Genomic DNA, 27,529 nt, shown 5'->3' with positions numbered 1-27,529 from the left:
GTCAACATTGAAGTGCTATGGCCCACAACTTCTACCATACTTGCTTTCCTTGGCCAAGGATTTCAAGGTGCATCTCACTGCCATATCCCATTACACCAGGTTTCCAGGTGTACCTTCTCTGTTGTCGCACAGACTCGTCAAGGAGTGCCTTAAGGGGCTCTTCAGGACTTTTCTGCCAGTGAATGCTCCTGCCCCAGCTTGGGAGCTCATTGTAGTCCTAACTAAGCTCATGGGAACTCCCTTTAAGCCTACGGATTAAGCCCAGCTCAAGTTTCTCTCGTGAAAGATGGCTTTCCTCGTGGCTATCACCTCGGCCAGGCGGGTCAGGGAGATCCAAGCCCTGTCTTGCAAGTTGCCTTACTTGTATTTCCATGCTTCAAGGATGGTACTGCGCACACACCCCGCCTTTATGCCGAAGGTACCATCATAATTCCACCTCCATGAACCTTTGGAGTTACCTGTCATCGTCCCGAATCCACCATCACCAGCGCAGAGGGCCTTGCATTCGCTAGACGTTGCTCGTACCATGAAGTTCTACATGGCATGTGCGAAGAATTTTCAGAACACTTCTCAGTTGTTCCTCAACTTTGGACATGTAAATCACAGGAAAGCCTTATTGAAGGCTTCCATCTCCAGGTGGCTTTCCGGCTCCATCATGCACTGCCATCGACTGGCTAGCTGTGAGGCCACCCAAGAGCCCACTCCACCAGAGCCATTGCAGCAACAATGGCATTTCTCTCTGGTGTGCCCCTGCTTGAAATCTGCAGGGCTGCTATGTGGAGGTCCACCCACACCTTCACAAGGTTCTACTGCATCGATGGGGGTTCCAGATGGAGTACCAAGTCGGCCAAGCGGTGCTGCACAACTTGTTTGAGGTGAGTGTTTATTGCTTCTGTTGATCCTTGCCACCTCCCATGGTTATGTATATGTACTGCTGTGTATGTGTTACTCGTGAGCATGTGAATCCATGGCAGACCCCATGATGGAGAAGGTTTGAGTTACTTACCTGTAACTATTGTTCTGCAGCATGGGTCTTGCATGGATTCACATGGAAACCCTCCCTCCTTCCCCTCTTTGGCTCTACTTGGTTCATACTGCCACTTTACGTGCTTACCAAATCTGAAGATGGCCACCAGGGGTGGAGATTAGAGAGAGGACTGTCATTGGATGGCGCAGTATGACCCAGAGGACAGTGATTGGTTTAAAGGAGAAATACAGTTTTGAAGTGAATCTGTTTTTTCTTTTACCAAGGATTCCCAGCCTGCTGACTGCGAATATTCATGAGGATGTGAATCCATGCCAGACTCATGCTGGAGAACAATAATTACAAGTTAGTAACTTAAATGCTCCCCGTGATCTATCACCTAGTTTCCCTCCTACATTAGTATTCAAGGCTCCTTGAGTGGGTGGTCTTCAATTGGATCACTAAGTACCTTGAGGATAATTGTATATTCAAATAATTGATCTGAGGCAATGAGGCTGGATTACATATTCTAATGCTTCATACCATTTAGTTTAACACAAAAATGTATTTACCACAAGTAATATGCAAATTTCATTAAAATAACATAGATACTGTATACCCAACATAATATATGCTAACACCTCTCTCTACCACCTTTCATACACACTCATGCCTTCACATGCTACACCTTATTTACCACATATTCTAACATATGTAAACCATATACACTACAGTTTCTTTCCTTTTCACCTATTTATAATGTTATATTTGGCACCATAATCTCTTTTACAGTATGCCTTTTGTTCAAGCCACTCAAGTTTCTTTATGGCCTTTGTCTACGTATGTTTCTGTCCCATCTAGGCAACACTCCTGCCCACAACTCTTAGGATCTTCTTCAGGACGATATATGCAAACAATCGAGCAGTTCAATGTCTGCTCATGCCAAAATATATAGGTGATAGATGTCTTCACATGTTCTACAGTTCCCAGTCACCTCCAATTCTTTTGTGATAGAGGGACTTGTAAGTGTTGGGAGAATCGATCCCTCCGGCTCGTGCGGACCCCGTCGTAGTCTTCAAACCATCTGTATCCTTCCAATTAGGATCAGTTGGATAGCAACTTCAAATAGAGCGGCTGGTTCAGTGCTTTAGCAGTGACAAACAGTCAGTATATGACTGTAGTTCTTTACCGCAACATGTCCATCCATATTTGACAGTTGAATCTTGCACCAGGCTCAAAGTTGCAATTTCACACACTTCAAGTACTGCAGGCTCATCCCTGCATCTGTAGGACAACGTGCAACCGTTCTCTCTTACTCCGGCTTGCCTGTGTTGACTACAGAGTCCTTTCCGCCAAATTGGATAATTGCCTTGGGGCATATACTTTAATCTGGCATACATAGTAAACACTCTATCGAGACTGCACTTGTGCATGTCTCAAACTTTCTCTCCAATGAGCATTTCACCAAACTCTTTCATACTCCTACTTTTGGACGACTGTGCTGCTGTCCACACTGTCGACCACTCCTCTCTCCTTCTCACTCTCCAGGACCTTGGGTTTCACTATTCTGCTCTATCCTGGATTGCCTCCCACCCACAAGGTTGCTCATTTAAAATCTCCAGAAACTTAAAACCCCCTGAACCCACACCTTTCCCTGTCTGCATCCCCCACAGATCAGTCCTTGGACATCTGCTCTTCACCCTTTACACCTTTGTCAGGGAAGACTCTTCCTTTTAGATTTTACGCTCTCCTGTTTGGCACTCCAATCATTCTCTTTCCCCCTCCTTAACCCCAGTCATCGCAGAAGAGTTTTCCAGCTATCTTGATGCAATCCATCACTGAATGGCTCTCTGCTGCCTCATGCAGAACTCCTTAACAATGGAAGTCTTCTTTCCCCTGAATTCCAAAGCCATCCCTGCCCTCCCCTTTCTGATCTCCACCACCCGACCTTTCTGCTCGCTCACCCACTCACTTTGGGGTCTACTTTACTGGCAACCTGCAAATATGACAATTCATCACAAGCACTGCCTCTGCTGTTCATTCTAACCTCCTTAACCTTTGGAAAATGCAACCGTTTTTGTACTCTACAGAAACTCTAATGTTCACTGCAAACTAGGCTACTATTCTACATTTTGACCTTCCTCCCTCTAAACAAAGTCCTCAACTTCACTAATCACTCTTTCTGCAACCTGCCACGATCCCCCCAACTTCTAGGTACCAACACCATCAGGGCTGGTCTTACAACAGATTGCACCCCAGGCGGGAAGCATCGTTGGCGCCCCCCCACCCCTGACCTGTGATCTCATGCATGTGTCATGGGCTGAGCAGTGGGAGTGGGGACTATGAGTTAACAAAATTGTCAATGCTGGCATCTGCTGAATTTCATGAACCTCAGAAAACGGCAATAAGAGGGTCAAACCCAAACAGGCCTGGTTATGTTAGTTTGCTTTTGCTCTTCATTTCTAGTAACAATGACCAGTTTGCTGCTGTGACTCAGGTCAGAGAATCGACAATTTCAGATCTATACTAATGTAATTCGTATGACCTCAAACATTTAATCACTCTTAAAAAGGTGATGAACTGGTCTTGAACAGTGTTACTCAAACCTCCAAGAACAAGCACCAGCAACATACCCACCGATAGCTGTACAAGCCCGTCTATCTCAGCATTAAAATACATGCATTTATGCAATATGTATTGCATCAAATATTTCACGGGAAGTTAAATATATTTAGGAGGGACACACGTAAACAATATCACTACTCCATGTGAGTGATAAAGTCTACTTTAAACATATGCAGAGTTAACATGCATGTACAATTCAACAAAGCTCCCAATGTTAATGTTGGAGAGGTGGCGTTCTAAAATTATGACATTACAATGTGGACTTTACATTGAAACACACTGCAGTGCATTACCGTGGAAGAGAAATGGCAGTTTGAGTATTGGGGTTTGTTTTGCTCATGCTTGTCAACTCTCCAAATTCTTAAATGTTTCCTTCGTGATCACTCATTTTAGCTCCCGACAGCACCATGAAATTGTAAGATTGCAAAGAAAAATGATGTCTACCATCCCAACATAAAAACAAAAACAATCAAATTCTTAAAGGGTGGAAGATGACCTTTTCTTGGGACTCGTTAAGTTTATTTCTCGCAAATTACTAGTCGCGTGCTGCTTGAATAACAGCGGCTCTTGCACATTGTGCAGGGTATAGACGAAAATCATTTCAAGGGACTTGGAATACTGCGGGTATCGGGGGACGCATCTCCAGTGTACCCCAAGCGTAGTCCGCTTTGCCCTCCACCGTCACCCCCCAGCCTTGCAGCCCTGCGCTTTTTCACATTCTCCATTATGGTAAAGAACATTGTCCCGAGCTTGGGAGAGAAATGGACTATGCAGAAGGAGCTGCCTCCCCAGGGTGTGTTTAGCTGCTGGTGTATCAAATGCAGAAATGGGTGGCATCAAGAGCCCCACGCTCAAACATCTTTTGCGTTCTGGTCACACGACAAAGTGTGAGCAGGTGATTCCCCAACACTTGAACCATTCTTTAGAGACCTGGCTTTCATTAATGTGGCGTTAGCTAGTCATGGCCATATCCCAACGTTTGTGTTAAAGGAGATCGGAAGCTGCACCGTGCAGGGTATTTTAAAGGCCATGAATTGATGCTACAGCATGTCGCCCCCAATGGAACAAAGAAAGTGAAGCATGCATCCTACAAGTCTGGGTATTTGCATTATACGGAAGACGGGCCAACCGTCCACGGAGACGGTTTTTACTGTAGTTGCTGAGTCGCTTTCCCAAGCCAGCTGCTGTGCAGACTTCGCTCAGCTTTTGGTCCAGCGCCTGCATCCATCCTTCACACCATCATTCACAAGGCGCGTTCGTGTAGGTGTTTGTTTATCTCGTTAGACTAGCGTAATTACTATTCCAAACAAAAGAAGCACAACGACAAAGAAGAGTATAAGAAAAATCTGAGCGAACACTGAAATGTATGAAACTCTTGCACTAAAATAAAGTCAGCAGTGCATGCCCAGGAAAGAGGGAACGACGAACAATATGCTCGGGAGCCGGAACTTCCTGCTTCGGTCAGTTATCCTGTTAGCCCCGAATCGGGTGCGTTGTCCAAAAAACTTGGTAGAGGTAACGTGTAGAGCATGGACTAAGCTAGAACAGAAGCAGGGGGGTGGGGTTCTCTATTCACCCCAGCTCCCAGTAATACATACACCGGGGATACCTATTACTGGAGAAAGAAGTTTTGTGGATATGGTTAAGAGACTTGGTATTACATGCTTTGGTGATCTGTTCCCTGGGGGTAGATTTGTATCTTTGGGGGAATTGAGGGGGAAAGGGTCTCTATCTGCCCTAGATGTGTTTTTATACTTTAGACTCAAGGTGAGCCTTCGAGCAGTATTTGATACTTTCCCTGACCAGCCGCCGGTGTCCCCCTATGTTAGATAAGGCACTTCAGGGCCTACTGGGTAGGCGTATGACCACGGGATTGTATTCAATGGCTATCCACTCTAGGAGCATGGGAACATCTCGTTTGCGGGAGAAATGGGAGAAATCATTGGGTAGGGAGATCTCGGAAGATACATGGAAATACTGCTGCAAGGGTATCCGAAAGGGAGCTATCAACGCTGGGTATGAGCTAATTCACTTTAAGTATATTCATCAATTCTATTACACTCCTGTTAAGCTCAGAGAGCTCTTTCCGGAGGTCACCGGAAGATGTAATAGATGCCGGTCAGAAATGGCTGACTTCCTCCATGTTGCTTGGAGCTGCCCGAACATACAATTATTTTGGAAAGGAGTGTTTGAGGTAATTGGGGGGGGATTGTAGGCCGAATAATGGACCCTGAACCTGTGATGGGCTTGCTAGGCTACACTAAAGAGGTTCCGAGAGGTATGAGGAGGTTGGTGACGTTGCTTCTAATCCTGGCTAAGCGAAGGGTAGCTATGCTGTGGGGGGCGGGGCATACTCCGAGGTTTTCACATTGGGAAAATGACATTTTGTATTGTAATGATATGGAATGTGGATGGGGTTCACTGAATGGGCAGCGCAGGTGGGATACTGGCATGTGGGATGCATATACAAATTATTTGCTCCAGAGACCCACCTCTAGTGATGGTGGGACATTGGTACGGGTCGATGAAGGGAAGGTCTAGACGGTCCTTTGGATATTCCGCGCGGGATGACGTATGGAGCCGGCTATAATGGGACTACATCTGGAGGCCTAAGCGGACTGATCTATGGTGGCAATGATAACAATTGTCTGGACGAACTGCACTTGTAGCCTTAGTGGTGGACAGTATTGTATGGTGTGTCAAGGGCGGGGGGGGAGTTGGGATGGTGGGGAACTTTGTTGTTTGTATGTTATGCAAATGAATAAATAAAAAGTTTAAAAGGGAGCGGGAACTAGGGGGGGGCGTCGTAACCCCCAAACCGGCACGAGCGTGGTACCGGCCCCCAGGGCCTCCCCCTGGAAGTGATTTTGGCCCGGCCAACGGACCGACCTATCCAACCCTGCTGGAACGTGCAACTGTCTAAGATCTGCTGACGGTGACACTCTGCCCAGGTCTTCCGAGAACCGGCCTTTTGATCTCCTAAGGAGAGTCCACCACCAGTGCTGGCTTCCTTTTTCATGACTACTTGAGCCTTGACAAAAGTGTCTAGCTTTGTGGCCTCCCGAGGCTGTTCTTGGATGGCCCAGTCATCGCCGCAATACCATTTTAAAATAAATAAAACGCCTATGCAGCAATAGGCCTCACCTATGAGGACGGGAGCAGGAGGAAAGAAGTGTGCTTGCCTCGGCAGGCTGTAGTTACTGCCGGGTTTCCTGAAACAAGGCCAATCAGTAAGGGCAGGATGCAGAAACTGTTTGTATTTGCTGATTCTGCTGCTGCTTGGCAGTGTGTGCTTGTGATGGGAACAACTTCAGGATTTAGTGACCCACTCGCTCCTCTTTTCTGTAATAGCCGGGGCTGACAACGCCAGCCAGCCCCAATCGATCCACACTTCAGTGTCAGTGTGCGCCCATAGCCTGGAGGAGGGCACACCGCACGTGCGCCCATGGGCCTGGCTGGCGCCAGCAGCGCCGGCGCCACCCCGGGCCGGGGGGAAGGTAATAAAGCAACAAATGTTGCTAATTTATTTACCAATTGCCCTGCCCTGCCTGAGGGCCGAGGCCAGGCCTATTTCTTGGCACTGGACGAGGTTCAGGTGCTGGCGCTGCCCTTTCCGACTGTAATGTCACGTGGTACACAAGTACTACGTGACATTACAGAAGTCAGAGGCTCCCTCTGACCACTTTTGCGCCACTTGGGATGGGGGCATAAGCACACCAATAAAAACACTTTAGGTCCCACTGCAGCTAAAACCAGCCCTTCCATCACAATGCCGGCAGGAAACTGCTAATGGTGGCCCATTAGTCACTAAATGGTTTTGTGCTGGCATTGAGATGGGAGGGGAGGTGCAGTGGGCTGTAGGGAGTGTGCCTTGCAGGGACGCACCGTGGGCCCCGACCCGTTTGGGCCCATGGTGCGTCCCTGCAAGCCCAGAAAATGGCCAAAATAATAGTTTAAAACAGCGCTATTTCTTTCATGCGGCTTATTTTCCAAACTATATATCAATTACACTTTAAACCACTTCCATGGCACTGGTGATGAGTTACTTCACTATGCGGATAATAGTTTTGACCAGTGTTGCTGATTAAATATTCCTTAAGCTACGAACCAGTTTATTTATTTATTTATTTATTTATTTATTTATTTATTTATTTATGCAATGTTTGTCGGGTACATGGAGACGGATAATTTATTTATGCAATGTTTGTCGGATACCTGTATCCGACACACATTGCATAAATAAATATGCAGGTACCCGACAAACATTGCATGAATAAATAAATAATCCTGGTCCATGTATCCTTACAACAGTCAAGACTTTACTGTATCAAAGCATAACCCTTGATTCCCATTCAAAGAATGTTAAAGTGATTGTTTATTGGTTTCAGGTGTCTCCTTGTCATTGCTCTTTTGGCTTAGGTTGCCTCCAAACCCCCTTCAGCATCTTGTGTTCTTTGTTGGTTGGTGTACCCAGACCTCATTATCTGCAGCCTAAGTGGGACTGGGGCATAAAATTGTCATGGGCACCAGTGAAAAAGTGGCCCACCGTTGCAAATGGCAATTCATTCCTTGTGTGACAGACTGTTTGACTTTGGGTAGGAGTTCCTTAACGGTGTAGTTTGGGAATGGCGCGCAGTGGGAGTGGAGCGCGGGGTGCGGCTGGAGTGGAGCGTGGGGTGCGGTGGGAGTGGCGCATGGGATGGGTGTGGGGGGGCGCATTCCTAGTGTTTCGCCCTGGGCACCAAATGGACTAGAAACTGCCCTGGCCGAGGCCACAGCCTGCAGCAGTTCCAGTTGTAGAATACACGTGTCGCACGTTCGTTTCCTAACATTATAAAAATGAACAGGCACATTCACTTTTATAATGTTGGGAAATGAACGTGTTACACGTGTATTCGAGCACTGCCCTGCCTGAGGGCCGAGGCCACAGCCTGCAGCAGTGCCAGTGGTAGAATACACGTTAGTTTCCTAACATTATAAAAGTGCACATTCACTTTTATAATGTTAGGAAAAGAACGTGTTGCACGTGTATTCTAGCACTGCCCTGTCTGAGGGCCGAGGCTGCATCTTGCAGCAGTGGCAATGGTAGAATACATGTGTAACAAGTTTGTTTCCTAACATTATAAAAATGAACAGGCACATTCATTTTTATAATGTTAGGAAACGAACGTGTTTGTATTCTAGCACTGTGGACTGCTGGTGCAGCGCCCCTTAGAGGCTGGCTGACGCAAAGACTGGCCCTGAACGCCATGGTGGTTGGCTCTCCCTTTGCAAGTTCCTTCTACTAGTCATCAAAGCTATCAATGGTCTTGCTCTTAAGCACCTAGATGACTGTATCTCGGTATGCTCACCATTGTATTCCCTCCACTCCTCCTCTGCACTCAACTTCACTTTCTCATGTCCCCTTGTGCTGCCTCTCACTTCCACTCTTTCTCCCTACTCGAACGACTCCATTGGAAGCCGATGCCCATCACAATCAAAACCAACCCGACTGTGGATCTCTTCAAATCTCTGCTAAAACTTCACTTGCTTGCGAAAGAGGGAACTTTTCCACCCTTTCTCCCTACCTCCTTATCTGACCCACCATGCTCTACAGTGCCACATAGCAACATAATTTTGTGTATTTGTACAATACTCCTCTTTAGTTTGAACCACTTGTTTCCTCTCCCCCCTCATGTTAATACTATCTTTTAGTCACCAGTTTCTTTATGCATTTCAGTTGTTTCCCCAGGGTCAATGCCCTACTTTGTGCACACCCTCCTAAACTGACTGATCACTTGTTCTCATCTCGATGCTACTGTACAGGAACCCTTCCGGGGAATACCTCTGCCATCTTTAAATGTCATTGCAAGTCCATTCTGATTGAAATTGACATCCCTGTTTTTCAAACAAGTACAATGAAAATACTATGCCTCTGCCCCGTCCTTCTGACACAACATAATACTGCTGATTATACACAATGTTTGTCTCATTGTAATAACAGAGGCAACTAGATTAAACTGTCCACAGACCTGAAAAGTATTGCATCAGCCATAAAATAAATGAAGGTCTTATTCAATTGCATTCATTAATAGTACTGATGTTTTTATACACACCCAATAAAATGAAGACATGAGGAACTCTGAGTTGGCATCTGCCATGCATCCAATGGAGGACATGCAATCTGGTTGTTCCCCTTGGTTCCATCTTATCTGCCACGTCAGGTCAATGCAGCGATTTAAGAGTACACCATCACCTCAGCCTTATTTAGGAGGAATGTCTCTAGTCTCTGTTTTCCTGGCTTCAACATTGCTATGGTTTGTGTGGGTAAAGCCAGAAATCTTCAAACTGCTACTGCCATCTGCCTCATTTGTGGTATTTCATTGAACCCTCTGGAGATGTAATCTTGGGTGCTTTTCCATCCAGCAGCAGATTCAGTTGAACGTTTCCTCATTGCTCAGCTGAACTATTTGCATCTGACCCACCTTACTTTGCCTGGTGTCACAGGTGGTCTCAAGAATACACCAACTCCCAGATGGGACGGTTTTAATTTTTAAATCAGCAAAAGGGCCTATTGGCTGTCCCTCTTTTTTTAATCTAGCTATAGGGAGTCCCACCCTAACCCTGGCAGCCCTCAACCCCAGGCTGGTACTAGAGATCGGTAAAGTGATATGCCTTCTTGTGAGGGCCTAGAGGCAAATGCCTTCATCAATGGCTGTCCTGTGGCAACAGTCTGTGTGGCACCTATCCGGAACCCCGGTTCTGTCGTGCCTTTCAATCACTCTGGGCACTCTCCTGGTCTTCCACATCCTTCTATTCCTTTCCCTGATCTTATGCTCTCACCCTGCCATGCTGCTCTTTCCTCCCTCGCCCCCCTCCCTAGCTGTACATCTGATAGTATTGCTCTCTCCTTCCTTTCAAGTACTCTCCCCACCTACATCTCTACTACTTTCCCCTCCTCCTCCTCACCACTCCTACTCTGTCCTCCTCGGCTTCTTCTCAATAACCCCTCTTTCACTAACCTCCTACTGCCAGCCTCACTCGCACATCTTTCATGTACATTCACACCACATTTCCACTTTCTCTCACCAGCCAACACCTCACCTTTTCTATAAATCACCTCCACGCGCCTCTACACTGCCCCAGTTAATGGTCTCGTGGCCCACTTCCACCATCTTCGACCTCACCCAAACAACCAACACCTTCCGCTTTCCTGTGCCCTCTTTTTAACCCCCCCTTCCTCCATTAGTACTCCCCTGCTTGTTTCCAAGGTCAATCAGTCCCTGTCTTCCCCGCACGAGAGCTGTTGCAATCTGAAAAATACATATAAAGTGGGGGGACGATCTAAGCCCTGCACCTTTCTCGCATGCTGGGCTGCCAGAGTTTGTCAATGGTGACCCACCATGGTAAATATTCGAGTTCTGGTATGCATCCTCACTGTCCTTGGGATTACAGTATTTATCCAGGAGCCAGTCTGTGACTCTGTTAAAGGTGAGCGTTCTGGTATGGAGCAGATGGTGTTGCATCTACACACTGACACTTGCTAGGACTGCATGTGCTGGATCACATAGCGGTTTATATTCTGATGTTGGTTGGGGTGCGCCAGTGCACAACACCTTTCTGGTGACTCTTGCAGGCTGCTCACTTGTCGGTCCACTTCTAGGGATGTTGCTTATTGTGGTTCTCTAAATTAAACAAAGTGAAACTGAGCAGCATCTTGCAACAGAGGTGATCAGCAGTGCTACTAGTGACAATCATATTTGCAATGATAAAGAAGGGACAGGGAATGTGTCCCTCCCAACTGCCACCTTTCCCCTCTGGGGAATGAATGACTCTGCCTTTCACCCTGGAGTGCCTTCCATCACAATCTGAGAAGGGTACTCCTGCCCTCTTGGCAAGGTCATATTACATTGAGCAGAAAATATCATGAAAAATGGGTTGTTCAACTTGGACACACAATGGTCCTCATCGCGAGTTGGGCGGTAGACCTTAAATGCAGTGGTAATGGGGTTACTGCTGCAGTGTGCACCCAATCATGAGTATTGTGTGTTTACCTCCAGCGCAGAGCTCGGAGGCGAGGGGGATAGCTCCAGCGCAGAGCATTGGTCTCTGGAGGATGGCTCAGCAGCAATATGCTCGCCTTGGAAGCAAGACGACACGGAGCAACGCAGGTTCGATCCCCGGGTCTACGCTTAGAAACCTCTGGGTATTAAGCGCGTTATAAATATTCTGTCATATCCAGTTCCTGGGAGTGGACCAGTGCGGGAGGATCACCTGGATGAGGGGGTCCTCGGGAATGAAGGTGAGACACCGGAGGGTGAGACACGGTATTCACTTCCTTATAACACCTTTTCCCCATCCTACCAGGTAGGATACCTAGGAACTCAACCCCCTTTCCTGACACGAACATTGTTTCACAGACAGCAAACTGTGAGGGAAAATGGACTAACACCCGAGCCCTATACCTGACATGTCCCACCACAAGGGTCAGGCAGAGTTGGGCAATTACTGATAATTACACACACTTGACGGCCATTACATTTCCCCACGTGGAGCACGAAAGCACACTCTGTGCGGCAAAACACACAAGGAAGCAGCAGTTCCGAGACAGCAGTTTAACACGAGAAGAAAGGCAGCAAGACCAGAAAGGGTTTTCAGAGGAAGAAAACCGTGATTTTCATGAGCCCTCGAGAATGGGGAACATAAGTTCAGGAATTAAAGCTGAAGAAAGTTGCATTGTGTGCCGAAGGTACAGAGGGCTCCCCCGCATCGATAGTGGAGGAGGGGAGGAGTGATTGCCACCACGGTACTGTCCTTCGCTTCAACAACAAAACCACTCCGTCCCAGTCAGCACAGCCGGTCAGTCGGGGAGACTGATTCCAGACCGGTCTATGCTAGAACCAAGGTTGCAAGTAGCAAAATTGTATCAAGAGATCTGCAAAGAAGAGAGAGTAAAGCATATGTGATGAGCGACGCAAATATAATTGAGCATCTAAGGTGTGAATGAACTTTTGAAAGCCCAGATACCATATAGAGAGTGGTCATTCGAAGGACTCTGTTACATATCCAACTGAGACTGTACAATTGTGAACTGTGACATCGGAGTGGTCCTGTAACGGGTCAAGCCAAATCCTGTGAACATTAGAAAGTCTTTGATAAGAGATATGAACTGCAATTGGTCCGAACCCAGCTGAGGGAGACAAATTATGAAAAGTGAATCTGAGCCTGACTGAGGGGGATCCGGGGTGAACTGTGAGTCACCTGAGAAGGGATTGTGGAAGCTAAAGGGGATCTGAGTCCGATTGAGGGAGATCCGGGGTGAACCATGAGTCACCTCAAAAGGGATCAGAGCCCAGCTGAGCGGGATCCAGGGTGAAGAGTGAATCACCCTATGTGAATATTTGGAAAGGAACCTTTTGTTTGTTTGAGACATCAGGCCCTCTGAAGCCAGAGACTTTTGATAACAAGAGATTTGGGTATAGCCTACCCTGATGCTTGTAATGGAACTGTATCCGCGTGCCGAAGAAGCCTAAGAGTGTGCTATGCTCAAGTGAACCGCCTTGTCCCTTGCTGAAAACGTGAGAAAGGACGGCCAACGGCCTGAACATCCTGATTTATCATTTTGTGAACACTTCTTTCTTTTTCATGAACATTACCCCACACTAGTTGTAACTTAGCGGTAAGGATTGGCAATAGGTTTTTTAATATAGGCCCTTTTTTTATTTTGACGAGACTCCACTGGGACTGCATTATTATTATTTGATGGTCGGAGCTTGCTCCCATCTTAGAGGTTTAGCGTTGAAAACACCCCTGATAAAGTTCAACAAGCACCCTTGAACTGTGGTCACTTGTGTCTGTCTTACTTTGATACCATGCCTTCCTTCCATGGTACATTTCCAAAAATATATAATATATAATTTATTACAATTAATGATAAAACACACTTATTTGTATTTATTGAAACATCAGAAACATTTCTTTAACTGTACTCCATTATTGTAGCGGCTGGAGGTTTTTCCTTCACTTTATCTGCACATAATGAGGAAATTACCACAAAATTCTTCAACCACACCGAGCCCTATGTAACTTCATGAATAGCCAACAACCCTCTTAATTAAAACTACTCATAATTTGGTGGTTTAAGCCCCAAGATGAGTGGTGGTAACCGTAAACAAATATGGTGCAATTACCACCATTCTCCTGGGGCCCATAACGTTTTATTTGCCAATATTTGAATAACTGCAGCCTAAATATATTGCGATCGTCGGTTTAGAGGCAATGGAGAGGAGATAAGTTATGGCAGATATATATTAATGGGTACCTTGTGTGATACTGGCCTGGTGTCCAGTCACATGTGATGACCGAACACTCTGTTTGACTTTACCAGAGAAATTGATGGGGGAGCAAAGTTGTTTTTCTTCCATCAAAGATTCAAAGTAATTCTCTTCAATTCGGGTATCATTTGTAATGCCTGTTTCTGTTCTGTTTGCTATATGATTGGTTTAGAAATCTCTCCATTATGTCAGTCACTTCCTGATAACTGATTCCTGACTCCTCTAGACAAATAAAAAATCTGTGTAACATTTGCAGACATTGCGTAAAAGGAGATAATTGGTTAATGAAGATGCATGAGGTTTGTCAATTTTTGAAACGGGAGCCATGTTGAATTCGTGAGATGAGATTCTTGGCTGGGAACAGAGGGTGAGAAAATGTTCAATGTTAATGTTAAAGGACATTTGTACTGCGTACTATCACCACTGCAGTGGTCCCCTGGCGCTCTGGCGGCTCTGAAAGAGGAGGAGAGGTTGAGTTAGTGGGAGTAGGCAGGAAAAGTGCAAGACAGCAGTGATGTGCTGTTGGCGGCCCCAGCCCGGTGGGTCCGTTGGTTGGGCCTGGGGTGTTTGCGGCCGGTTGTCGTTGTGTACTGTTGTGCGAGACTCATTCTGACTCAGGCGTTAAGGGGTTTACGGCGCCGTAAACGGCGCCGACCCTTAACGCCTGATTACAAGGTTCCCTTTGCGGGATGGCTTTTAACGGCTGCTTTTTTGCAGCCGTTAAAATCCATGCCGCAAAGGGAACTTGGCGATAATTACGGCACCGTAATTTACGGTGCCGTAATTATCGCCTTTCCCCATTCCCATTATGCCCTATGGGGCGAGAATGGGGAAGGGTAAAATGGGAAATGGGGATTTACCGCCCCACTCACCTTGGAATGGGGCGGTAAATCCGTGGTAAGGGTACGACCCAGGCGGTAACTTACCGCCTGGGTCGTAATGAGGGCCTATGTGTGTTTTTGTTTTGTTGTTGCAATGTAGTGAAGTTTGTGCGGTTTGTTGTGCTGTAGGTTTTGGTTGTGTTTGGTTTGGAGTTTGAGTGGTGTATGCAGAAAGGGAAATTATTAGTAGGGTTGGTTAGTTTGCGTCTCTATCCTGAATTGAGGCGCTCGGCTTGTGTAGTCTCCCCTGATACGGCTCTGTCCTGATCTGGGTCCGACTGGTATACAAGGTTCCTTACTCCTCTGGCCCCCACCTCTAACATATTTTCTCATAGCTCCCCTTATCCTCCCTTCATACTCCTGTGGCCACTGCACCTGCCAATGTCAACCTCTCAGGTAGTGTGGTGATTGCCAATATCTCGACAATTCCACACTAATGTGGTACCTGGTGGTAACTAAGGGGCGGCGAAAGTGTTGGTGGGATTGTCTGGGATAGTTGACTCAGTCTCTGTGCGTGCCGCCTATGTAGAAGAAGTCCAAGATGGAATAAATTAGGGCTATAAATGAGTCATCCGAGATCAGCGCAGGATTCCAATATACATTTATGATAGAGATCTTACAGCAAATTCCACTTCCTGCCGATGACCTGCCGATGATGGGTCGGGTTCCCATGTGATCGAATTTTCTTGTATAAGGAAGTTTGATGAAACTGATTTCAAGAGTTTCAAAGTACTGCCCAGTTTCACTGCTGCGAGTAAACCCGCCGATGGTCACCCAAGTACTCCCTTCAAAGACAAACTTAAACTTGTATCACTCGTGAAACAATTTCTGAGAATGTGAGCAGTGGTTAGTTTGCGGTGGAAATATGTGGTAGAAGTCAGAAAAGGTAAAAGAAAGGTGTTATTTGCTAGCTACTTCTTTGTTACAATATTACACTTGGTTAACATATTACAAATATCTGATCTTTAGGTGCTCAAAGTCGAGAAAGTGGTGCTGCCTCAGGCTACTAAAAGGAGCACCCAGCACTAATTTAATGGTGCACACTGATGTGAGTTTTGTTCAGTGAAGGTTTCTGCTTGCTAAAGCAAGACGGCCAGTACCAAACTTTGAAAAGAAATGTGTATATGTGACTCCTGGTGGATTTGGGCCTCTGTAGGGAATATGTGGACATGCTTACCCCTTCTTTGGTGGTAGTTAATTGTTACAGATTATCACTGCTCAGGCAGACAGCAGGAGAGTTTAAACCGGAAAGGTACCCTTAGTAGCTTTAGAGTACCATGGGCATATGTGTATGTGACTCTGTTCTTGATGTGGGGTTTGCTACAATCGGGTCCAAGGAAAAGTGGTCCTGAGCAATGTGTGGCGAGGAGCTGGTTATGGTTCTGTAATTTAGCATAACGGCCACATTTCTTTTTTTTTTTTTTTAGATGTTTGTGCACCAATAACTCCCTTTTTAATAGGGTGACCAGACGTCCCAGGTTTTCCGGGACTGTCCTGTTATTTGGAGCTCTGCCCCCCCTTTCTCAAGATTATGTTTGCATTGGAAACTGCAGTGGTCCCGGTTTTTGGTAGTTGGTCTTTATAGCTGACAGGCAGGAATGCACAATCTGACACAGAAGAAATGCTGAATTTTACAACTTAGCATAGTGTTAGTTTGTAATACATTAATTATAATATGTGTTTATTTGAACAGTACCACTTAAACCCCTTTCTACTCCAACCTCTACTGAAGTGTAGTGCCTTGACATACACTTTCAAGAGTTAGTCCTACTTTTATGTCAGTTGCCTTGTCCTGGTTTTTTACTTTTTAAATCTGGTCACGCTACTTTTTAACAAAGATTCTTTTTCACTGACATTCACAGGATTGTATTCGGGTATATCCTTTGTAATCTGGGTGTGATGCAGTGCACAGCTGTTAGTACTTCTGCGTAGCAGAAATCTCAGGGTTTTATCTACTCACGTGGGCATGGGTGTGTGGAAATGTACACATGTGTTTTGTTAGACTTTCAGCAATAACAGTGGTAACTAAAGCCCCGTAAAACGTATTTCATGCTCGAATATTTATGCTGAAATCAAGCTGTACTTTAATTTGGGGTCACCTGCGGCAGCTGGTGTATGTTTTCACTTACCCTCCTAAAGCTCTACTTTGTTTTTCAGGAATTGCGAGCTGGAGATGCTGTATGCAAACAAGTGTTCAAAAAGGTCACGTGATGCTCCCTCCATAAGCAAAGAAGAAATGACTGCCAAAGCCATCAGCAGCGGGAAGCACACGCTCCTTCAAACCAAGTGTGCCAACATACGTCACCCTCGTGTATTGCTAACGACTGGATTTGTGTAGCATTGTATCTCTGTATTTAGAATAACATTTTGTCTCATAACAACAATGTAAATGTAGAATGGTTGTTTAGAAGTTAAAATGCAATACAAGTTTTAACGACTACCTTTCTGTTTCTGTGTATGTATCACTTAACTGCATAAGAAAATCCTTCTTTTGTGAACGGGCAGAGGCCTGTATAGCACCAACACATAGGGCCTCATTACAAGTGTGGTGGTCTGGAAACAAGGGTATTGGTAAGCTCACCAGCACCCTTGTTTCCGGACGGCCACACTACGAGTCTGCTGGGGCTGGTGCGCATGACAGGTCTGACCTTGCCAGATGCAGCGGCCATGGTAGGCAGAGCCGTCTCAGAAGCATCGGCACCGTTAGAAACTGTGCCGGTGCTTCAGTCTCCCCACTCCCATAGAGTCCTGGGAATGGGGACTTACAAAATCCGGCACCTGGCTTCCCACTCCACCAGAACTTGTAATGTCCAAGTGGCGCTAGGGAAGTCAGGTGCCGGATTAAGTGTTACAGGGTTGGCGGCAAACCCGCCGCTGGCACTGGCTAGTTACCGCCAACCTCATAATGATGCCCATAGTGTCATAGGAGCTTTCAGGCATTAGGTGTTTCTTGCAGACTGTCTAAGCTGCATACCATGAATATTGGGCACTCTTGATCGCTTTTCGGTTTTAAACTTAACTAGTGTGCACTCCACTTTTTTCGCATTGGGAAATACCTTGAAAATATGCTTTTCTGTTTCCTTATTTTTTTATGGGTTTCTTTTTTGTTAATGGTGGGTTATAACCCTCTTTTTTTTCTCTGCCCCTTTCCATCACCTGATTCCTGCAACTCTATTGTTTTATCATTTTTCCAGTTTTAAAACCTATTTTACTTACCTTTCCTTACTCATGACAGTTTTCGCTGATGTGGACATTTTTTAAAATAGTAATTGAACTTGGAGTTGTTTGAGTTTTTTTGGAGGGGTCACTGAACCAAGTAACTTGTCATTCGGTTGCCATGTGTTTGGTCTCCCACTCCAATAAACCAGACGAAAACACAGTTGGTACTGAGGAGCCTGGCATTGAATAATCCTGAATACTTACAGGCCGATTCATGTAATTCCTTTCAAAAGTGTCACACGCGGCTGGCACACAGCGTGCCCGTGCGAATGTCTGCGCCAGCCGCGTGCGATAAAACCAATTCCCGCACACAGCGTATTCATGGATTCTCGCCTCCAAAAGCAGACGTGGCGCAGAGTGGCGCAGCGACCCTGCAGCAGCGCCAGTTACGCCCGCAAGAACGCCCTCGCGCAAGGAAAAGCCATCGAGATCGCAAAACCATCGCAAACGGCTGCGCCAACACTGTACCAGTTAACCGGACTGGCAAAAGCAGGGAACGCGTATTACGGGTGTCGGGAACAAGCGTGCGCGAGAAGATTCACACGTGATCGGGCCAGGGGGAGCGTGTGCGTGTATTTCAGGGGTGCGTGAGAAGTCCTACACGCGAATGGCCTGGGTGCGTGTATTCCAGGGGTGCGCGAGAAGTTCTACACGCGAATGGCCTGGGTGCGTGTATTTCAGGGGTCTGCGGGAAAGTTCCACACGCGATTGTCCTGGGCGCTTGTATTTCAGGGGTGCGTGGGAAGTTTCACACGCGATTGGGCTGCCTGCGTGTATTTCAGGGGTGCGCGGGAAGTTCTACACGTGAATGGCCTGGGTGCGTGTATTTCAGGGGTGCGCGGGAAGTTCTACACGCGAATGGCCTGGATGCATGTATTTCACACGCGAATGGCCTGGATGCATGTATTTCAGGGGTGCGTGGGAAGTTCCACACGCGATTGGCCTGGGTGCGTGTATTTCAGGGGTGTGCGGGAAGTTCCACACGCGATTGGCCTGGGCGCGTGTATTTCAGGGGTGCGCAGGAAGTTCCACACGCGATTGCCCTGCGTGCGTGTATTTCAGGGGTGCGTGGGAAGTTCCACACGCGATTGGGCTGCGTGCGTGTATTTCAGGGGTGCGCGGGAAGTTCCACACGCGATTGGGCTGCGTGCGTGTATTTCAGGGGTGTGCGGGAAGTTCCACATGCGATTGGCCTGGGCGCGTGTATTTCAGGGGTGCGCAGGAAGTTCCACACGCGATTGCCCTGCGTGCGTGTATTTCAGGGGTGCGTGGGAAGTTCCACACGCGATTGGCCTGGGCGCGTGTATTTCAGGGGTGCGATGGAAGTGCCACACGCGATTGGCCTGGGCGCGTGTATTTCAGGGGTGCGCAGGAAGTTCCACACGCGATTTCCCTGGGCGCGTGTATTTCAGGGGTGCGCGGGAAGTTCCACATGCGATTGGGCTGCGTGCGTGTATTTCAGGGGTGCGCGGAAAGTTCCACACGCGATTGCCCTGGGCGCGTGTATTTCAGGGTTGCGCGGGAAGTTCCACACGCGATTGGCCTGGGCGCGTGTATTTCAGGCGTGCGCGGGAAGTTACACACGCGATTGGGCTGGGCGCGTGTATTACAGGGGCTCGCGGGTGGTTTCACACGCGATCGGGCCTGGGGGAGCGTGTGCGTGTATTTCAGGGGTGCGCGAGAAGTTCCACACGCGATTGGCCTGGGCGCGTGTATTTCAGGGGTGCGCGAGAAGTTCCACACGCGATTGGCCTGGAGGAGCGTGTGCGTGTATTTCAGAGGTGCGTGGGAAGTTTCACACGCAATTGGGCTGCGTGCGGGTATTTCAGGGGTGCGCGGGAAGTTTCACACACGATTGGCCTGGGCGCGTGTATTTCAGAGGTGCGCGAGAAGTTCCACACGCGACTGGCCTGGGATAGCGTGTGCGTGTATACCAGGGGTGCGTGGAAAGTTTTACACGCGATTTCAGCAGGGTACGTGTATTTCAGGGGTGCCGGGGAGTCCTACATGTGATTTGCCAGTGTGGGTCCTCCCAGGTGTTCCCTGTACACCCTCCACGGCCCCTGCAGGCAGCCCACACCACAGGGGACTACCCTGCATCCCTGATCATGTCCCGCAGGCAGCCCACCCAACATGGGCATGCCCCCCAGCAAAGGCACATGTCTCCTTGCACTAATGATCACCAAATCATGTCCCCTTGCACCCCCACCCCCAGAATTGTAGGGCACCTGCCAGCAGGCACCCACCCATGTCCAACTCATGTTCCCCACCACCCCCACCCTCCAGCACTGTGGGGCACCTGCCAGCAGGCCCCCACCCATGTCCAACTCATGTTCCCCACCACCCCCACCCCCCAGCACTGTGGGGCACTTGCCAGCAGGCCCCCACCCATGTCCAACTCATGTTCCCCACCCCCCTACCCCACAGCAGTGCAGGTGCACCCTCCACCAGGCCCTCGCCCATGTCCCATCCATGCCCCCCTGCACCTGGGTCCCAACAATCCCCAATCATGTCTGTAATGGCCATCCTCCCCTGCCAAAAGGCCCAACCAACTATCACATCCACCCACATATCAAAGGCAATTACATGTTACACACCCAATGTAAATAATGCAAATGAACACATGTCTGTCACACACAATGGCTGCAAGTGAATGTTAAAACAACCAACATGACATGCATGAAAGCAATGAGATGATACGACACATTGAAGGATGAAAATAAAAATGTATTGAAAATCAACTTGAATGGAAATGAAATGAGAAAAACCACAAAGCAAAACAACCAAAAGAAGATGAATGTCCATGAAAAAAATCCAAAAAATAAAAAAATCCATTGAAGAACTATTTACAAGATAATCCCGGGTCCATGAGCCCAACCAAATGAAACCTAACTATGACAACTAACTAAAAACTGAACTATATACAAAAATGTGGCGCATTGTCCAATCGCAACCAAATAAAAAAAAAAATTAAAGGAAACCTAACACTAACTATATAACTATATACAAAGGCAACGGGCTAGTCCGACGGCTCACTGGTTGTTGTCATGGGCCAGGGCATCATCGAACTCCTGTTCAATGGCTTGGAGGCGGGCATGTTCCCTGGCCCGAGGTCCCGCAGGGATAATGCAGTGTCCAGCTCCAACTCCCTGCGAAGACCCTCGAGGCACTCAGCCCGCCTCAGCGCCCTCCGCATGGAGTCCTCCGCCCTGACCATTGTGAGCCGTTCCTCCTCTGCCCGCTGCCGCTCCGCACCTATCTGCTGGCACAACCGCTCCCACACGGAAGCCACTCCCATTCCAGGGTTCTCCTGCCCTCCGGCCGATGCCTGCACCCCTGATGTTGATGGCCCCGAGCCATGATGCCTCCCACGTTGAGCCTGCTGCTGCCTCCGACGCAACTGCCTGTGCCAGCACGACGGCATCCAGGCTGATGGAAACCACCGACGCCGTTGTGCACGTGCCCTGCCCGATGATGCCGTCACATCCTCCATCTGCTGGGGTCCAGTTGCTGTGGTGTCCACCCCTGCTGGACCTCTGATTCCCGACTGTGGCAGGGATGGGATCCCCACCGAGCTGGCTGCATTGGTCAGGGCAGGTCCACAGGGGGCCCTGGTGGCATCTGGGCCGGAAGACGGCAAGGAGAACGACTGGCGTATAGTCTCCACAGAGGAGGAGAGGGCCGCCAGATTGGCCGACACATGCAGGAAACCCCCGAACATGGACGATCCCAATTGGGCCATGTCGGCACGGTGATCTTCGTGATGACGTGCGTGCTCCTCCTGGGAAGCACGCACGGCATCACGAATCACAGCCGTGCGCATCGCGAGCCCAATCAGGACCTTCTCCATACGGCCAGGGGTCCCCTCATCCGCAGGTGGAGGGGAGTCAGATGACATGGACATCCCCACTACCTGCAGACGGGCCTGGGACGGGGCATCCCTGCTGGTGCATGGTGGTGCACCCACAGGGTCAGGGACAGCGACATGCACAGGCCCCTCCACGGTGACCTGTGCTGCCTCCTGCCCCTGCACTGCACCACTTGCACAAGCAGGGATGCCCCCACCAGGCCCCATGTGTGCCTCAGTGGCGGCCTCCTCCTCCTCTGTGGAAACCACCAGCCTGGATGGCTCCTCACCGTCTACCGCCGTAGCAGGCCCCTGTGGGGGCTCACCCACCCCTTCCACTGCAGCCGTGGGGGCATCCCCGCCGCCTTGCTCCACAGCGCCGTCTCCGCCCTCTTCTTCACTAGCCGCTGCGTAGGGGGAGACATAGAACACAAGCATCAGGGTACTGTACAATGGTCCCCTAGACAGGAAGCAATAGCAGATGAGTGCCACTGTCAAAGTACACTTCCATCATGTCACTCCACAACACATGTGTCAGTCCAGGCAAAACACACACAGTGACAGTCATGGTGCATGCCATGGACATTTCCATACATGTCCAATGGACTCTCGAAACATACAATGTAATGGTACTCACATGCATCATGGGTCATGCCTATCACATGCACACACTTCACCTCAGTCACATCCATCTGGCCCCGTACACCCCAATCACAGTGCATACAAGGATGACTAGGCTGCATCAGTGAATCTGTAAATTGTCACAGACATGTGTCATGCATCCATGGCATTCACAAGTCAGACACGCAGGTCAGGCACACAGACATGATTACCATATATGTACCTGGCATCAGCACCCATCCCTCACCCCCACCCATGTCCAGGAACAGAGACTGCCATGCTCTCAAGTGTGCAATCTGCATAGGGCTCCCCATGTCGCATTTAAACACATGCAACAACCGTGCGGTTCACACATTACTGGTCGCACACGCATTACCATGATGTCCCTGCACACATACATGCGTACATGGCCTATGTCACACATGCAGGCAAGTATCAGACAACCAGCACACTGCAACATGCTCTGTCTCACACAGCAATGCTTGGCCGCTTACCGCTCAACTCCAGATGGGTCTCCCTCTCAAGGACCTGGGCGTGGAGGCTGGGTGTACGCGTTCCAGGACCCTCATCTGGATGGAACTCATGCGGCCCCGGCCCCCCTCCACGAGGCGCCGGGCCTTTATGAGGGTCCTGGACCTCAAGTCCTCCCAGCGCTTCTTGACCTTCTGGATGGTGCGGGTTTCCACCCCCTCCGCGTTGATGGCAACCACACAGTCGGCCCAGATCCTCTCCCGTCCTTCCTTGTTGCGCGGGACGATCCGAAGAGGGCATCATACTGCCCCAGGACTTGCTCCACCAGGACACCAACTTCGGTGGCAGTGAAGCTGGTACCCCTCTGCCCCTCTGGCCGGGGGTTGCCACTGGTGCCAGATGTTGATGTGCCCGACATGGCAACCCCAGGGGCAGGAGTGGGTGGGCAACTGGGTCCTGGGGCTGGGCTGTGGAGCGATGTTATCCGAGTCGGGAGTCTTCTGTTCCAGCAGGGGTGGACACAGCAACTGGACCCCTGCAGATGGCTGATGTGCAGGCACCAAATGGCAGGGCACGGTGGCAGCAGGCAGGCAGGCAGCAGCAGATGGCACGTGGGAGGATGCTCGGGACACTGGGGGGCAGTGATTCGGCCTTTTGGGCAGGAGCGTGGTCTTCCGTGTGTTTTCGCGTGGCCAGCTTGATACGGAGTGATTTGGCACGTGAAAATCCTGCACGTCAGCGTGAAATTCGAGGAAAGGGCCTTTGCGCGTCAGCACGCGTACGCGATTTCATTGGACCAAAGGCCCTTACAGCGTAAGCGCGTCTGTGGCGTTTCGCGCATGGGAGTTGCCCTGGCAGGGCTTGGAGATCCCGCGTGCCTTTACACTGCTCTGTAGGTGCTTTTCGTGCGGTGCGTGTGTTTTCCATCCGTTGGGGTTCACACGCTATTACTTCACAGCGGGTGTTGGCTACGCGTTCTTCTACACGCAAGGCAGACGGTGAGTGGTACCCCGCTCCCCCCCCCAGGCCCGATCGAGTGAAAAACTTCACGCGAACCCCTGAAATACACGCACACGCTCCCCCAGGCCCGATCGCGTGTGAAAACACCCGCAAGCCCCTGAAATACACGTACCCCGCTCCCCCAGGCCCGATCGCGTGTGAAAACACCCACGAGCCCCTGGAATACACGTACCCCGTTCCCCCAGGCCCGATCGCGTGTGAAAACACCCGCAAGCCCCTGAAATACACGCGCCCAGGCCAATCGCGTGTGAGAAGCTTCTCGCGCACCCCTGAAATACACGCACCCAGGCCAATCGCGTGTGGAACTTCACGCGCACCCCTGAAATACACGCACACGCTCCCCCAGGCCAGATCGCGTGTGGGCCTTCTCGCGCGTGTAGGACTTTGGCACACATTTTTTTCCTGCACAGGGACGCTACCGCCTGCTTTCGTGCGGCGGACATGTATGGGCCTGTGCGCGTCTTTGGCTGTTTTTCCCTATTCGATTCCATGAATACGTGTTGTAGGCGAGCGTGTGGGCGTTCTGCGCACTTGCCTCCTGTACTTCCCCCGTGACGCCCACATTTTCACGAGTTGTTCCCCATTCTGTGTGTGACGCCCCGTGTTACGCCTACTTTTGTTATGTGTGCCGCGCTATGTGCGAATTCGCTGTGGCCTTATCACGCGGCGTTCGATGACCTGTGCGCCAGCGTGCGCCGCGCACTTTTTCAGCGCACATCCCACATTTCGCGCGTGCACGGACTTCCATGAATAGATGTGCAATGTTTTCTGTGCGATAATCGCACTTGCACTGCGATAATCGCACTTGCACTGCGATTTTCGCTATTTCACTGCGAATCGCACGTTTTCGCACGCGTGTGCCGTTTTTTCGGCGCACGTTGATTCCATGAATCGGCCTGTAAGTTGTTCACCCCCTCACCCTGATGACTACAAGTACATTTGCAGGAAATTGACTTTTTTTGTTGTTGTTAATGTTTAGCCACCACATAAACGAAGACTTCCGCTTCCAGAGCTGAAAAAAATGGCACCTTTCACTGGGATGTATTCCGTGCTGAAGTGGTAAATCCATCCGTTGGTGCAATAAGGATTACTGATTCCAAATGGTCTGCAGTCATAAAATCAAATAAATAATGTCGAATTACAAAAAATTCGAAACTATGTCGGAAAAAAAAAGTCGAATGTTTTTTTTTTTAAATTTTTTTTGGGTTCCGCATGTAAAAAAAGAGGGGTTGGGGACAACCCCCCCATTTCGAGTAAAAAACATAATAAAAAATAATTCTTTTTCGACATTATTTTTTCGATTTTTATGACTATAAACCATTCCAAATATCATGTCTCGAGTGTGCTGCATGGTTTGCCATTGGTCTAGACATGAAGCATTGACCAAGTTCCACACGTCTATTGGCTTGGATGTAGTTTGCATGCATCGCTGGCTTAACATCATTGGTTAGCTGCCTTACTTGGTGAATGAACCATTGCTCTAACATAAGTAACACAGGCTGAATATGGATTCTGTGAATGTTCTGCGAATGGAATTTGTGTACTCTGATCCTGATGTTGCAGTGTGTGAGCAGTAGGGCCTGGGCTGGAAACGGGCAGGGTAAGGAAGTGGTCGTTGAAAAATGAAAGTGAGGCGAGAGGTTGATGTTAAGATTTCTGAAGCAAAATATATAAAACAAAAACGTGCACCTGTTGGCTTCGTTAAGCATCTTTGGAGTACAAGGGCAATACGTAGGGGTCTCTGGTGTTAGTCAGCTGTTCCATGATGCAGAAAGAATCCATCAACCTAAGCGCCCTCTTTTTGTATTGGCTATTTTGCTAAAGTTAGCGCACGGAGTAAGAGGGTGAGGGGGACTAGGTAGGTCCTTTATTGCCCAGGTGGCTCCTCTAAGGAATAAGCTTCCCCTGTCCCTCTGTGCCGAAACTAATATTTTGAAATTTCGGAATGGAGTTTTCAGTTGATTCTTTTCTGGGAGCTCTCTGTCTTTGATGCCCATATTCTGCTCTTCTCTTCCTGCGCCCTGATGCCTGCGGGCTTTTGGCGCACTATAAGTGCAAAATAATAAAATAATAATACATGTAGAAGTTATAGAAGGAACTGTTCAATGCTGTTTTTAAAATCTTCTTTTGTTTCCATGCTGCTTGGTACATTGTCTTTTCCACTTTTTTGTTGCATTGTCAGAGTGCATTTTTCACTTGGACGTTGCATCTTAACTAACACATTATTTTGCATTTGTTCCACCTTGCAATGACATGCTGCATGAGCTCTATCATAACATTCTATTGTGTGTGTTTTTCAATTTTGCGATGTGACATGTAAGAACACATTTTAGTGAACTAATTGGTGCATTATTGTGACGAAATGGCCAATGCATGAAGGAGTATATGGATGCCAAGTGAATTCAACTTCTACTTTTACCCAAGAACTACGAAACCAGCAGTGATCCCAATCATAAAGGTGAAACGATGACAACAGGTCTACCAAGGTGGGCCGAAGGCAAGATGGACTCTTAAGAAGGGATGCCGGCTAGCATGGAACATCCAAAAAAGCAACATTCCATTGACGCCAAAAAAAAAAAAAATGCCATTCAAATAAAACTAGAAAAATCAAGCAAACTACAAAGAACACTAATAACACTACCCCTAAAGGAAGGCAGAGTATGCCAGCTTTTAGATAAGAGGGAGTCTGGGGCGAGCATCGGGATAGTCACTAAATGTTTGGATACATTTCCAGCTCAAAGTATGTCTTTTAGGAAGGTGAAGAGTGTGTCTTCGATTGACTAGAGCCCTTGAAAACAAGCCAGACGGACAAAACAACTATAGATCTTGTCTTGTTCTTTGGCCTTCATAGCATTGGTCCGGAAGTCTGGGAGCTGCCTGAAGTGGTGATTCATGGTTGGGTTGGAGAAAAGGTTGACTGAATCCAACATGAGTCAAATTAATCGGGCAGCAGTGGTATGTGGCATGAAGAAGCTTGGGTCAGGCAGGCAATGTCTGGGTTAGCATACTTCACAAGTGTTTCAAGATGGAAACCTGAGCCCAGAGTGGTCATTTGTCTCTAATTTACTGTGCAGCGCATTCCAGGGTCTCAAAGGATCAGGACGTTTTTCTGCTGCCCTCTCCAGCTAGGAAGGGTGCCAGTTAGCACTTGCAGGCCTGCCCCTATCCAACAGGCAGAGTACTGGGTAATGGTTTTCTCAGCAGCAGGCAGGGTGATCCAAAAAGCAGGTCACTCCAATTGTCCCCTGTAGTTGCTAGGGGAAAGCTCTTACTCTTTTCTGGAAACGTTTGATCTTCACCTGAGGTGTTTTGGACTTTGGGGACACTATACCCCAATAATGTTCCTGCAAAATCCTTCTTAAAATATCCAAAGATGATTCAACAGAAGTGGAGGGTTGTCCCATTAAATATTCAATCTGCCAGAGTTGATTAGTTCCCTTATAGATACTCTTAGGTCCCCAAACATACAGAATATATTGTCTTGAGATGTCATCTAATGTGCCTTGTCTGATGTTAGTGGGGAAAGGGGGAGACGAAATGTGGTTGCTTAAGAAATGACAAGATGTTG

The 27,529-nt window shown here is 48.4% G+C and overlaps 1 protein-coding gene across 1 annotated transcript in view; it reads left to right on the top strand.

Annotated features, from left to right (window-relative positions):
• Nucleotides 1-17,223, top strand: part of RBP1 (retinol binding protein 1) — a 276,077-nt gene extending 258,854 nt beyond the window's left edge. The window contains exon 4 of the mRNA XM_069617772.1: nucleotides 16,941-17,223. Coding sequence (XP_069473873.1) covers nucleotides 16,941-16,994 — 54 coding nt within the window. The 3' untranslated portion in view covers nucleotides 16,995-17,223. The remainder of the gene's footprint in view (nucleotides 1-16,940) is intronic.
• The last annotated feature ends 10,306 nt before the right edge of the window (nucleotides 17,224-27,529 follow it).

The sequence above is a fragment of the Ambystoma mexicanum genome, chromosome 10, assembly GCF_040938575.1.
Source record: "Ambystoma mexicanum isolate Mex_15411 chromosome 10, UKY_AmexF1_1, whole genome shotgun sequence".
Classification (NCBI taxonomy): Eukaryota; Metazoa; Chordata; class Amphibia; order Caudata; family Ambystomatidae; genus Ambystoma; species Ambystoma mexicanum.
The sequence above is the reverse complement of the archived record's forward strand: the minus strand, read 5'-3'. Positions and strand labels throughout refer to the sequence as shown.